Source organism: Oncorhynchus masou, chromosome 5, assembly GCF_036934945.1.
Source record: "Oncorhynchus masou masou isolate Uvic2021 chromosome 5, UVic_Omas_1.1, whole genome shotgun sequence".
Lineage (NCBI taxonomy): Eukaryota > Metazoa > Chordata > Actinopteri > Salmoniformes > Salmonidae > Oncorhynchus > Oncorhynchus masou.
Window position 1 is genome coordinate 84,324,915 of NC_088216.1, and position 16,200 is coordinate 84,341,114.

A 16,200-nucleotide genomic window follows, 5' to 3' on the forward strand; every position below is an offset into this window, starting at 1 on the left:
ACTTAACATTACTGTAGACACGTAACATTACCGTAGACACTTAACATTACTGTAGACACTTAACATTACTGTAGACACTCTATATTACTGTAGACACTTAACATTACTGTAGACACTCTATATTACTGTAGACACTTAACATTACTGTAGACACTTAACATTACCGTAGACACTTAACATTACTGTAGACACTTAACATTACTGTAGACACTCTATATTACTGTAGACACTTAACATTACTGTAGACACTCTATATTACTGTAGACACTTAACATTACTGTAGACACTCTATATTACTGTAGACACTTAACATTACTGTAGACACTTAACATTACCGTAGACACTTAACATTACTGTAGACACTTAACATTACTGTAGACACTTAACATTACTGGAGACACTATATTACTGTAGACACTTAACATTACCGTAGACACTTAACATTACCGTAGACACTTAACATTACTGTAGACACGTAACATTACTGTAGACACGTAACATTACTGTAGACACGTAACATTACTGTAGACACGTAACATTACTGTAGACACGTAACATTACTGTAGACACGTAACATTACTGTAGACACGTAACATTACTGTAGACACGTAACATTACTGTAGACACGTAACATTACTGTAGACACGTAACATTACTGTAGACACGTAACATTACTGTAGACACGTAACATTACTGTAGACACTTAACATTACTGTAGACACGTAACATTACTGTAGACACTATATTACTGTAGACACTTAACATTACTGTAGACACTCTACACTAATGTAGACACTTAACATTACTGTAGACACTTAACATTACTGTAGACACTTAACACTACTGTAGACACTTAACATTACTGTAGACACTCTATATTACTGTAGACACGTAACATTACTGTAGACACTTAACATTACTGTAGACACTTAACATTACTGGAGACACTATATTACTGTAGACACTTAACATTACCGTAGACACTTAACATTACCGTAGACACTTAACATTACCGTAGACACTTAACATTACTGTAGACACTTAACATTACTGTAGACACGTAACATTACTGTAGACACTTAACATTACTGTAGACACGTAACATTACTGTAGACACGTAACATTACTGTAGACACGTAACATTACTGGAGACACGTAACATTACTGGAGACACTCTATATTACTGGAGACACTCTATATTACTGGAGACACTCTATATTACTGGAGACACTCTATATTACTGGAGACACTCTATATTACTGGAGACACTCTATATTACTGGAGACACTCTATATTACTGGAGACACTCTATATTACTGGAGACACTCTATTACTGGAGACACTCTATATTACTGGAGACACTCTATATTACTGTAGACACTCTATATTACTGTAGACACTCTATATTACTGGAGACACTCTATATTACTGGAGACACTCCATATTACTGGAGACGCTCCATATTACTGTAGACACTGTTAACACTATATTACTGTAGACACTGTTAACACTCCATATTACTGTAGACACTGTTATCACTATATTACTGTAGACACTGTTAACGCTCCATATTACTGTAGACACTGTTAACGCTCCATATTACTGTAGACACTGTTAACGCTATATTACTGTAGACACTCCATATTACTGTAGACACTTAACGCTCCATATTACTGTAGACACTGTTAACACTCCATATTACTGTAGACACTGTTAACACTATATTACTGTAGACGCTCCATATTACTGTAGACACTGTTAACGCTCCATATTACTGTAGACACTGTTAACACTCCATATTACTGTTAACACTCCATATTACTGTAGACACTGTTAACGCTCTATATTACTGTAGACACTGTTAACACTATATTACTGTAGACACTGTTAACGCTATATTACTGTAGACACTCCATATTACTGTAGACACTGTTAACGCTCCATATTACTGTAGACACTTAACGCTCCATATTACTGTAGACACTGTTAACACTCCATATTACTGTAGACACTGTTAACGCTCTATATTACTGTAGACACTGTTAACACTATATTACTGTAGACACTGTTAACACTATATTACTGTAGACACTCCATATTACTGTAGACACTGTTAACACTATATTACTGTAGACACTGTTAACGCTATATTACTGTAGACACTCCATATTACTGTAGACACTGTTAACGCTCCATATTACTGTAGACACTTAACGCTCCATATTACTGTAGACACTGTTAACACTCCATATTACTGTAGACACTGTTAACACTCCATATTACTGTAGACGCTCCATATTACTGTAGACACTGTTAACGCTCCATATTACTGTAGACACTTAACACTCCATATTACTGTTAACACTCCATATTACTGTAGACACTGTTAACGCTCTATATTACTGTAGACACTGTTAACACTATATTACTGTAGACACTGTTAACACTATATTACTGTAGACACTGTTAACACTATATTACTGTAGACACTCCATATTACTGTAGACACTGTTAACACTCCATATTACTGTAGACACTGTTAACGCTCTATATTACTGTAGACACTGTTAACACTATATTACTGTAGACACTGTTAACACTATATTACTGTAGACACTGTTAACACTATATTACTGTAGACACTCCATATTACTGTAGACACTGTAGACACTCCATATTACTGTAGACACTGTTAACACTCCATATTACTGTAGACACTGTTAACACTCCATATTACTGTAGACACTGTTAACACTATATTACTGTAGACACTGTTAACGCTCCATATTACTGTAGACACTTAACGCTATACTTCAACAAGCATTTCTCAACGGCTGGCCATGCCTTCCGCCTGGCTACTCCAACCTCAGCCAACAGCTCCGCCCCCACCGCAGCTTCTCGCCCAAGCCCTTCCAGGTTCTCCTTTACCCAAATCCAGATAGCAGATGTTCTGAAAGAGCTGCAAAACCTGGACCCGTACAAATCAGCTGGGCTTGACAATCTGGACCCTCTATTTCTGAAACTATCCGCCGCCATTGTCGCAACCCCTATTACCAGCCTGTTCAACCTCTCTTTCATATCGTCTGAGATCCCCAAGGATTGAAAGCTGCCGCAGTCATCCCCTCTTCAAAGGGGGAGACACCCTGGACCCAAACTGTTACAGACCTATATCCATCCTGCCCTGCCTATCTAAGGTCTTCGAAAGCCAAGTCAACAAACAGGTCACTGACCATCTCGAATCCCACCGTACCTTCTCCGCTGTGCAATCTAGTTTCCGAGCCTGTCACGGGTGCACCTCAGCCACACTCAAGGTACTAAACGATATCATAACCGCCATCGATAAAAGACAGTACTGTGCAGCCGTCTTCATCGACCTTACCAAGGCTTTCGACTCTGTCAATCACCATATTCTTATCGGCAGACTCAGTAGCCTCGGTTTTTCGGATGACTGCCTTGCCTGGTTCACCAACTACTTTGCAGACAGAGTTCAGTGTGTCAAATCGGAGGGCATGCTGTCCGGTCCTCTGGCAGTCTCTATGGGGGTGCCACAGGGTTCAATTCTCGGGCCGACTCTTTTCTCTGTATATATCAATGATGTTGCTCTTGCTGCGGGTGATTCCCTGATCCACCTCTACGCAGACGACACCATTCTATATACTTCCGGCCCGTCCTTGGACACTGTGATATCTAACCTCCAAACGAGCTTCAATGCCATACACCACTCCTTCCGTGGCCTCCAACTGCTCTTAAACGCTAGTAAAACCAAATGCATGCTTTTCAACCGATCGCTGCCTGCACCCGCATGCCCGACGAGCATCACCACCCTGGATGGTTCCGACCTTGAATATGTGGACACCTATAAGTACCTAGGTGTCTGGCTAGACTGTAAACTCTCCTTCCAGACTCATATCAAACATCTCCAATTGAAAATCAAATCAAGAGTCGGCTTTCTATTCCGCAACAAAGCCTCCTTCACTCACGCCGCCAAACTAACCCTAGTAAAACTGACTATCCTACCGATCCTCGACTTCGGCGATGTCATCTACAAAATTGCCTCCAACATTCTACTCAGCAAACTGGATGCAGTTTATCACAGTGCCATCCGTTTTGTCACTAAAGCACCTTATACCACCCACCACTGCGACTTGTATGCTCTAGTCGGCTGGCCCTCGCTACATATTCGTCGCCAGACCCACTGGCTCCAGGTCATCTACAAGTCCATGCTAGGTAAAGCTCCGCCTTATCTCAGTTCACTGGTCACGATGGCAACACCCATCCGTAGCACGCGCTCCAGCAGGTGTATCTCACTGATCATCCCTAAAGCCAACACCTCATTTGGCTGCCTTTCGTCTCCAGTACTCTGCTGCCTGTGACTGAACGAATTGCAAAATCCCTGAAGTTGGAGACTTATCTCCCTCACCAACTACAAACATCTGCTATCTGAGCAGCTAACCGATCGCTGCAGCTGTACATAGTCTATCGGTAAATAGCCCACCCATTTTCACCTACCTCATCCCCACACTGTTTTTATTTATTTACTTTTCTGCTCTTTTGCACACCAGTAGCTCTACCTGTACATGACCACCTGATCATTTATCACTCCAGTGCTAATCTGCAAAATTGTAATTATTCGCCTACCTCCTCATGCCTTTTGCACACAATGTATATAGACTCCCCTTTTTTTGTACTGTGTTATTGACTTGTTAATTGTTTACTCCATGTGTAACTCTGTGTTGTCTGTTCACACTGCTAAGCTTTATCTTGGCCAGGTCTCAGTTGCAAATGAGAACTTGTTCTCAACTAGCCTACCTGGTTAAATAAAGGTGAAATAAAAAAATAAAATAAAAATATATTACTGTAGACACTGTTAACACTCCATATTACTGTTAACACTCCATATTACTGTAGACACTGTTAACACTCCATATTACTGTAGACACTGTTAACGCTATATTACTGTAGACACTGTTAACACTCCATATTACTGTAGACGCTCCATATTACTGTAGACACTGTTAACACTCCATATTACTGTAGACACTTAACACTCCATATTACTGTAGACACTGTTAACACTATATTACTGTAGACACTGTTAACACTCCATATTACTGTAGACACTGTTAACACTATATTACTGTAGACACTGTTAACACTCCATATTACTGTAGACACTCCATATTACTGTAGACACTGTTAACACTATATTACTGTAGACACTGTTAACACTCCATATTACTGTAGACGCTCCATATTACTGTAGACACTGTTAACACTATATTACTGTAGACACTGTTAACACTCCATATTACTGTAGACGCTCCATATTACTGTAGACACTGTTAACACTATATTACTGTAGACACTGTTAACACTATATATTACTGTAGACACTGTTAACACTATATATTACTGTAGACACTGTTAACGCTATATTACTGTAGACACTGTTAACACTATATTACTGTAGACACTGTTAACACTATATATTACTGTAGACACTGTTAACACTCCATATTACTGTAGACACTGTTAACGCTATATTACTGTAGACACTGTTAACACTCCATATTACTGTAGACACTCCATATTACTGTAGACACTGTTAACACTATATTACTGTAGACACTGTTAACACTCCATATTACTGTAGACGCTCCATATTACTGTAGACACTGTTAACACTATATTACTGTAGACACTGTTAACACTCCATATTACTGTAGACGCTCCATATTACTGTAGACACTGTTAACACTATATTACTGTAGACACTGTTAACACTATATATTACTGTAGACACTGTTAACACTATATATTACTGTAGACACTGTTAACGCTATATTACTGTAGACACTGTTAACACTATATTACTGTAGACACTGTTAACACTATATATTACTGTAGACACTGTTAACGCCATATTACTGTAGACACTGTTAACGCTATATTACTATAGACACTGTTAACGCTATATTACTATAGACACTGTTAACACTATATTACTGTAGACACTGTCAACGCTATATTACTGTAGACACTGTTAACGCTATATTACTGTAGACGCTCCATATTACTGTAGACACTGTTAACGCTCCATATTACTGTAGACACTGTTAACGCTCCATATTACTGTAGACACTGTTAACGCTCCATATTACTGTAGACACTGTTAACACTATATTACTGTAGACGCTCCATATTACTGTAGACACTGTTAACGCTCCATATTACTGTAGACACTGTTAACGCTCCATATTACTGTAGACACTTAACGCTCCATATGACTGTAGACACTGTTAACGCTCCATATTACTGTAGACACTGTTAACACTATATTACTGTAGACACTGTTAACACTATATTACTGTAGACACTGTTAACGCTCCATATGACTGTAGACACTTAACGCTATACTTCAACAAGCATTTCTCAACGGCTGGCCATACCTTCCGCCTGGCTACTCCAACCTCAGCCAACAGCTCCGCCCCCACCGCAGCTTCTCGCCCAAGCCCTTCCAGGTTCTCCTTTACCCAAATCCAGATAGCAGATGTTCTGAAAGAGCTGCAAAACCTGGACCCGTACAAATCAGCTGGGCTTGACAATCTGGATCCTCTATTTCTGAAACTATCCGCCGCCATTGTCGCAACCCCTATTACCAGCCTGTTCAACCTCTCTTTCATATCGTCTGAGATCCCCAAGGATTGAAAGCTGCCGCAGTCATCCCCTCTTCAAAGGGGGAGACACCCTGGACCCAAACTGTTACAGACCTATATCCATCCTGCCCTGCCTATCTAAGGTCTTCGAAAGCCAAGTCAACAAACAGGTCACTGACCATCTCGAATCCCACCGTACCTTCTCCGCTGTGCAATCTAGTTTCCGAGCCTGTCACGGGTGCACCTCAGCCACACTCAAGGTACTAAACGATATCATAACCGCCATCGATAAAAGACAGTACTGTGCAGCCGTCTTCATCGACCTTACCAAGGCTTTCGACTCTGTCAATCACCATATTCTTATCGGCAGACTCAGTAGCCTCGGTTTTTCGGATGACTGCCTTGCCTGGTTCACCAACTACTTTGCAGACAGAGTTCAGTGTGTCAAATCGGAGGGCATGCTGTCCGGTCCTCTGGCAGTCTCTATGGGGGTGCCACAGGGTTCAATTCTCGGGCCGACTCTTTTCTCTGTATATATCAATGATGTTGCTCTTGCTGCGGGTGATTCCCTGATCCACCTCTACGCAGACGACACAATTCTATATACTTCCGGCCCGTCCTTGGACACTGTGATATCTAACCTCCAAACGAGCTTCAATGCCATACACCACTCCTTCCGTGGCCTCCAACTGCTCTTAAACGCTAGTAAAACCAAATGCATGCTTTTCAACCGATCGCTGCCTGCACCCGCATGCCCGACGAGCATCACCACCCTGGATGGTTCCGACCTTGAATATGTGGGCACCTATAAGTACCTAGGTGTCTGGCTAGACTGTAAACTCTCCTTCCAGACTCATATCAAACATCTCCAATTGAAAATCAAATCAAGAGTCGGCTTTCTATTCCGCAACAAAGCCTCCTTCACTCACGCCGCCAAACTAACCCTAGTAAAACTGACTATCCTACCGATCCTCGACTTCGGCGATGTCATCTACAAAATTGCCTCCAACACTCGACTCAGCAAACTGGATGCAGTTTATCACAGTGCCATCCGTTTTGTCACTAAAGCACCTTATACCACCCACCACTGCGACTTGTATGCTCTAGTCGGCTGGCCCTCGCTACATATTCGTCGCCAGACCCACTGGCTCCAGGTCATCTACAAGTCCATGCTAGGTAAAGCTCCGCCTTATCTCAGTTCACTGGTCACGATGGCAACACCCATCCGTAGCACGCGCTCCAGCAGGTGTATCTCACTGATCATCCCTAAAGCCAACACCTCATTTGGCTGCCTTTCGTTCCAGTACTCTGCTGCCTGTGACTGGAACGAATTGCAAAAATCCCTGAAGTTGGAGACTTATCTCCCTCACCAACTACAAACATGTGCTATCTGAGCAGCTAACCGATCGCTGCAGCTGTACATAGTCTATCGGTAAATAGCCCACCCATTTTCACCTACCTCATCCCCACACTGTTTTTATTTATTTACTTTTCTGCTCTTTTGCACACCAGTAGCTCTACCTGTACATGACCACCTGATCATTTATCACTCCAGTGCTAATCTGCAAAATTGTAATTATTCGCCTACCTCCTCATGCCTTTTGCACACAATGTATATAGACTCCCCTTTTTTTGTACTGTGTTATTGACTTGTTAATTGTTTACTCCATGTGTAACTCTGTGTTGTCTGTTCACACTGCTAAGCTTTATCTTGGCCAGGTCTCAGTTGCAAATGAGAACTTGTTCTCAACTAGCCTACCTGGTTAAATAAAGGTGAAAAAAAAAATATATATATATATATTACTGTAGACACTGTTAACACTCCATATTACTGTTAACACTCCATATTACTGTAGACACTGTTAACACTCCATATTACTGTAGACACTGTTAACGCTATATTACTGTAGACACTGTTAACACTCCATATTACTGTAGACACTGTTAACGCTATATTACTGTAGACACTGTTAACACTCCATATTACTGTAGACGCTCCATATTACTGTAGACACTGTTAACACTCCATATTACTGTAGACACTTAACACTCCATATTACTGTAGACACTGTTAACACTATATTACTGTAGACACTGTTAACACTCCATATTACTGTAGACACTCCATATTACTGTAGACACTGTTAACACTATATTACTGTAGACACTGTTAACACTCCATATTACTGTAGACACTGTTAACACTATATTACTGTAGACACTGTTAACACTATATATTACTGTAGACACTGTTAACGCTATATTACTGTAGACACTGTTAACACTATATTACTGTAGACACTGTTAACACTATATATTACTGTAGACACTGTTAACGCCATATTACTGTAGACACTGTTAACGCTATATTACTATAGACACTGTTAACGCTATATTACTATAGACACTGTTAACACTATATTACTGTAGACACTGTCAACGCTATATTACTATAGACACTGTTAACACTATATTACTGTAGACACTTAACGCTCCATATTACTGTAGACACTTAACGCTATATTACTGTAGACACTCCATATTACTGTAGACACTGTTAACGCTCCATATTACTGTAGACACTGTTAACGCTCCATATTACTGTAGACACTGTTAACGCTCCATATTACTGTAGACACTTAACGCTCCATATTACTGTAGACACTTAACGCTCCATATGACTGTAGACACTGTTAACGCTCCATATTACTGTAGACACTGTTAACACTATATTACTGTAGACACTGTTAACGCCATATTACTGTAGACACTGTTAACGCTCCATATTACTGTAGACACTTAACGCTCCATATGACTGTAGACACTTAACGCTATACTTCAACAAGCATTTCTCAACGGCTGGCCATACCTTCCGCCTGGCTACTCCAACCTCAGCCAACAGCTCCGCCCCCACCGCAGCTTCTCGCCCAAGCCCTTCCAGGTTCTCCTTTACCCAAATCCAGATAGCAGATGTTCTGAAAGAGCTGCAAAACCTGGACCCGTACAAATCAGCTGGGCTTGACAATCTGGACCCTCTATTTCTGAAACTATCCGCCGCCATTGTCGCAACCCCTATTACCAGCCTGTTCAACCTCTCTTTCATATCGTCTGAGATCCCCAAGGATTGAAAGCTGCCGCAGTCATCCCCCTCTTCAAAGGGGAGACACCCTGGACCCAAACTGTTACAGACCTATATCCATCCTGCCCTGCCTATCTAAGGTCTTCGAAAGCCAAGTCAACAAACAGGTCACTGACCATCTCGAATCCCACCGTACCTTCTCCGCTGTGCAATCTAGTTTCCGAGCCTGTCACGGGTGCACCTCAGCCACACTCAAGGTACTAAACGATATCATAACCGCCATCGATAAAAGACAGTACTGTGCAGCCGTCTTCATCGACCTTACCAAGGCTTTCGACTCTGTCAATCACCATATTCTTATCGGCAGACTCAGTAGCCTCGGTTTTTCGGATGACTGCCTTGCCTGGTTCACCAACTACTTTGCAGACAGAGTTCAGTGTGTCAAATCGGAGGGCATGCTGTCCGGTCCTCTGGCAGTCTCTATGGGGGTGCCACAGGGTTCAATTCTCGGCCGACTCTTTTCTCTGTATATATCAATGATGTTGCTCTTGCTGCGGGTGATTCCCTGATCCACCTCTACGCAGACGACACCATTCTATATACTTCCGGCCCGTCCTTGGACACTGTGATATCTAACCTCCAAACGAGCTTCAATGCCATACACCACTCCTTCCGTGGCCTCCAACTGCTCTTAAACGCTAGTAAAACCAAATGCATGCTTTTCAACCGATCGCTGCCTGCACCCGCATGCCCGACGAGCATCACCACCCTGGATGGTTCCGACCTTGAATATGTGGACACCTATAAGTACCTAGGTGTCTGGCTAGACTGTAAACTCTCCTTCCAGACTCATATCAAACATCTCCAATTGAAAATCAAATCAAGAGTCGGCTTTCTATTCCGCAACAAAGCCTCCTTCACTCACGCCGCCAAACTAACCCTAGTAAAACTGACTATCCTACCGATCCTCGACTTCGGCGATGTCATCTACAAAATTGCCTCCAACATTCTACTCAGCAAACTGGATGCAGTTTATCACAGTGCCATCCGTTTTGTCACTAAAGCACCTTATACCACCCACCACTGCGACTTGTATGCTCTAGTCGGCTGGCCCTCGCTACATATTCGTCGCCAGACCCACTGGCTCCAGGTCATCTACAAGTCCATGCTAGGTAAAGCTCCGCCTTATCTCAGTTCACTGGTCACGATGGCAACACCCATCCGTAGCACGCGCTCCAGCAGGTGTATCTCACTGATCATCCCTAAAGCCAACACCTCATTTGGCTGCCTTTCGTTCCAGTACTCTGCTGCCTGTGACTGGAACTAATTGCAAAAATCCCTGAAGTTGGAGACTTATCTCCCTCACCAACTTCAAACATCAGCTATCTGAGCAGCTAACCGATCGCTGCAGCTGTACATAATCTATCGGTAAATAGCCCACCCATTTTCACCTACCTCATCCCCACACTGTTTTTATTTATTTACTTTTCTGCTCTTTTGCACACCAGTATCTCTACCTGTACATGACCACCTGATCATTTATCACTCCAGTGCTAATCTGCAAAATTGTAATTATTCGCCTACCTCCTCATGCCTTTTGCACACAATGTATATAGACTCCCCTTTTTTTGTACTGTGTTATTGACTTGTTAATTGTTTACTCCATGTGTAACCCTGTGTTGTCTGTTCACACTGCTAAGCTTTATCTTGGCCAGGTCGCAGTTGTAAATGAGAACTTGTTCTCAACTAGCCTACCTGGTTAAATAAAAAAATAAAATAAAAATATATTACTGTAGACACTGTTAACACTCCATATTACTGTTAACACTCCATATTACTGTAGACACTGTTAACACTCCATATTACTGTAGACACTGTTAACACTCCATATTACTGTAGACACTGTTAACGCTCCATATTACTGTAGACACTGTTAACACTATATTACTGTAGACACTGTTAACACTATATTACTGTAGACACTGTTAACACTATATTACTGTAGACACTGTTAACACTATATTACTGTAGACACTGTTAACACTCCATATTACTGTAGACGCTCCATATTACTGTAGACACTGTTAACACTCCATATTACTGTAGACACTGTTAACACTATATTACTGTAGACACTGTTAACACTCCATATTACTGTAGACGCTCCATATTACTGTAGACACTGTTAACGCTATATTACTGTAGACACTGTTAACACTCCATATTACTGTTAACACTCCATATTACTGTAGACACTGTTAACACTCCATATTGGTGTTCCATTCATGTGTGGCCATATGTCTTCATTAATGCACACTAACTCATACTAAACAATTAGATTTTATCGCTCCGGATAAAATAAGAAAATGTGTGCTTTATTTAATTTATTTTTGAGGGAATGAAAATGTCTTAGTTTTCTTGTTCCCATTAACCCATTAACATTGTATGAGAGCTTTCTTAACAACAAATGTTTATTTTCTGAGCGTGAAATGTACTAGTGATTGTTGGAGAAGAATTACTTAATAACATCTGAAACCCGTCTATTCTAGCCAAAGACGACAGCCCAGACTGCCACAACCCCAGCTTCAGATCCGGCCGCTCGGACTGCAGTGAACGGAGTAGACGCTGAGAGAGCCAGGGAGTTAACACTGGCTGTGGCAGAACAGGTAAGATGGAGGGGGGACGAATGTAACGAAATAGAAATTAGGGGAGAAACAATGGAAGTTTAAGCAATTAAATAATCGTCCCCTGAGACAGTTACAAAGTACATGATTTTCTTCCAAGATGTCTTGTTAGGATGACGTCCTGATTTTGGGATATGTTACCAATGTGGGATATTGTGTGATGTGGATGATTCCTGATGCTCACGTTACCTCTCGATCAAATATATCGAAACGTGATATTTGTCCCTTCTATTCTACATTATTTCTGCTCCATGGTGAGACGGTGTTCATTAATTAACTGACTAGTTGGTAATGTCGTCAGTCTGACCTGCTCTCTACCAGGGGGAGAAGGTGCTAGTTGGTAATGTCGTCAGTCTGACCTGCTCTCTACCAGGGGGAGAAGGTGCTAGTTGGTAATGTCGTCAGTCTGACCTGTTCTCTACCAGGGGGAGACGGTGCTAGTTGGTAATGTCGTCAGTCTGACCTGTTCTCTACCAGGGGGAGAAGGTGCTAGTTGGTAATGTCGTCAGTCTGACCTGTTCTCTACCAGGGGGAGAAGGTGCTAGTTGGTAATGTCGTCAGTCTGACCTGCTCTCTACCAGGGGGAGAAGGTGCTAGTTGGTAATGTCGTCAGTCTGACCTGCTCTCTGCCAGGGAGAGAAGGTGCTAGTTGGTAATGTCGTCAGTCTGACCTGTTCTCTGCTCTCTACCAGGGGGAGACGGTGCTAGTTGGTAATGTCGTCAGTCTGACCTGTTCTCTACCAGGGAGAGAAGGTGCTAGTTGGTAATGTCGTCAGTCTCACCTGCTCTCTACCAGGGGGAGAAGGTGCTAGTTGGTAATGTCGTCAGTCTGACCTGTTCTCTACCAGGGAGAGAAGGTGCTAGTTGGTAATGTCGTCAGTCTGACCTGCTCTCTGTTCTCTACCAGGGGGAGAAGGTGCTAGTTGGTAATGTCGTCAGTCTGACCTCTGCTAGGGGGAGAATGTGCTAGTTGGTAATGTCGTCAGTCTGACCTGCTCTCTACCAGGGAGAGAAGGTGCTAGTTGGTAATGTCGTCAGTCTGACCTGTTCTCTGCTCTCTACCAGGGGGAGAAGGTGCTAGTTGGTAATGTCGTCAGTCTGACCTGCTCTCTACCAGGGAGAGAAGGTGCTAGTTGGTAATGTCGTCAGTCTGACCTGCTCTCTACCAGGGGGAGAAGGTGCTAGTTGGTAATGTCGTCAGTCTGACCTGCTCTCTGCTCTCTGCCAGGGGGAGAGGGTGCTAGTTGGTAATGTCGTTAGTCTAACCTGCTCTCTGCTCTCTACCAGGGGGAGAAGGTGCTAGTTGGTAATGTCGTTAGTCTAACCTGCTCTCTGCTTTCTACCAGGGCGAGAAGGTGCTAGTTGGTAATGTCGTCAGTCTGACCTGCTCTCTGCCAGGGGGAGAAGGTGCTAGTTGGTAATGTCGTCAGTCTGACCTGCTCTCTGCTCTCTACCAGGGGGAGAAGGTGCTAGTTGGTAATGTCGTTAGTGTAACCTGCTCTCTGCTTTCTACCAGGGCGAGAAGGTCCGGACCCTGAAGGGCCAGAAGGCAGAGAAAACTGTGATTGGAGCAGAGGTCACCAAACTACTGGAACTGAAGAAACAGCTGTCCCTGTCTGAGGGAAAGGACCCAGAACCAGTGCTGACAAAAGGCAAGAAGAACGCCCAGCCTGCCACAACCCCAGCTTCAGATCCGGCTGCTCAGACTGCAGTGAACGGAGTAGACGCTGAGAGAGCCAGGGAGTTAACACTGGCTGTGGCAGAACAGGTAAGATGGAGGGGGACGAATGTAACGAATTAGAAATTAGGCGAGAAACAATGAAATAACTGGCCCCTAAGACATGATTTTCACCAGAAATGTCTTGTTACTTTGCCATGCGGGACATAGGCATGTGTAAAGTGACACAACCTTAGCATTTCAAGTCATGTCCGTGTATCCATGGGTGGGCTTGAGGTAATGAGGACTATCTAGCTGGTATTAATGACCCGACTTCACATAACACGCCCAGTACCGGCATTTGCGCCAAGCAAACCACTGTTTTTCAATAGAGAACTAAGTTTCAATTACGTAAACGGCTACAGTGAGCTAACTGTTACCCATTTCTACACCTGACCCCTCAGCCAGCTAACTTCTACACCTGACCCCTCAGTGAGCTAACTGTTACCCACTTCTACACCTGACCTCTCAGTGAGCTAACTGTTACCCACATCTACACCTGACCCCTCAGCCAGCTAACTGTTACCCACATCTACACCTGACCCCTCAGCCGGCTAACTTCTACACCTGACCTCTCAGTGAGCTAACTGTTACCCACTTCTACACCTGACCCCTCAGTGAGCTAACTGTTACCCACTTCTATACCTGACCCCTCAGCCAGCTAACTTCTACACCTGACCCCTCAGTGAGCTAACTGTTACCCACTTCTACACCTGACCCCTCAGTGAGCTAACTGTTACCCACATCTACACCTGACCCCTCAGCCAGCTAACTTCTACACCTGACCTCTCAGTGAGCTAACTGTTACCCACTTCTATACCTGACCCCTCAGTGAGCTAACTGTTACCCACTTCTACACCTGACCCCTCAGTGAGCTAACTGTTACCCACTTCTACACCTGACCTCTCAGTGAGCTAACTGTTACCCACTTCTACACCTGACCTCTCAGTGAGCTAACTGTTACCCACTTCTACACCTGACCTCTCAGTGAGCTAACTGTTACCCACTTCTACACCTGACCTCTCAGTGAGCTAACTGTTACCCACTTCTACACCTGACCTCTCAGTGAGCTAACTGTTACCCACTTCTACACCTGACCTCTCAGTGAGCTAACTGTTACCCACTTCTACACCTGACCTCTCAGTGAGCTAACTGTTACCCACTTCTACACCTGACCTCTCAGTGAGCTAACTGTTACCCACTTCTACACCTGACCTCTCAGTGAGCTAACTGTTACCCACTTCTACACCTGACCTCTCAGTGAGCTAACTGTTACCCACTTCTACACCTGACCTCTCAGTGAGCTAACTGTTACCCACTTCTACACCTGACCCCTCAGTGAGCTAACTGTTACCCACTTCTACACCTGACCCCTCAGCCAGCTAACTGTTACCCACTCCATATTACTGTAGACACTGTTAACACTATATTACTGAAGACGCTCCATATTACTGTAGACACTGGAAGGAGAGTTGGTAATGTCGTCAGTCTGACCTGCTCTCTGCCAGGGAGAGAAGGTGCTAGTTGGTAATGTCGTCAGTCTGACCTGTTCTCTACCAGGGGGAGACGGTGCTAGTTGGTAATGTCGTTAGTCTAACCTGCTCTCTGTTGTCTACCAGGGGGAGTAGGTGCTAGTTGGTAATGTCGTCAGTCTAACCTGCTCTCTGTTGTCTACCAGGGGGAGACGGTGCTAGTTGGTAATGTCGTCAGTCTAACCTGCTCTCTGCCAGGGGGAGACAGTGCTAGTTGGTAATGTCGTCAGTCTGACCTGTTCTCTACCAGGGGGAGACGGTGCTAGTTGGTAATGTCGTTAGTCTAACCTGCTCTCTGTTGTCTACCAGGGGGAGTAGGTGCTAGTTGGTAATGTCGTCAGTCTAACCTGCTCTCTGTTGTCTACCAGGGGGAGACAGTGCTAGTTGGTAATGTCGTCAGTCTGACCTGCTCTCTACCAGGGAGAGAAGGTGCTAGTTGGTAATGTCGTCAGTCTGACCTGCTCTCTACCAGGGGGAGAAGGTGCTAGTTGGTAATGTCGTTAGTCTAACCTGCTCTCTGCTCTCTGCCAGG

General features: G+C 43.5%; 1 protein-coding gene across 1 annotated transcript in view; it reads left to right on the plus strand.

The window, feature by feature from the left end:
- The window catches only part of LOC135530140 (methionine--tRNA ligase, cytoplasmic-like), a gene marked incomplete at its 5' end in the record, with an annotated part of 34,324 nt that extends 19,763 nt beyond the window's left edge, over positions 1-14,561 (plus strand). The window contains 3 exons of the mRNA XM_064958525.1: positions 12,285-12,401; positions 13,936-14,187; positions 14,541-14,561. Of these exons, the coding sequence (XP_064814597.1) occupies positions 12,285-12,401; positions 13,936-14,187; positions 14,541-14,561 (390 nt within the window). The remainder of the gene's footprint in view (positions 1-12,284; positions 12,402-13,935; positions 14,188-14,540) is intronic.
- Positions 14,562-16,200: the final 1,639 nt, after the last annotated feature.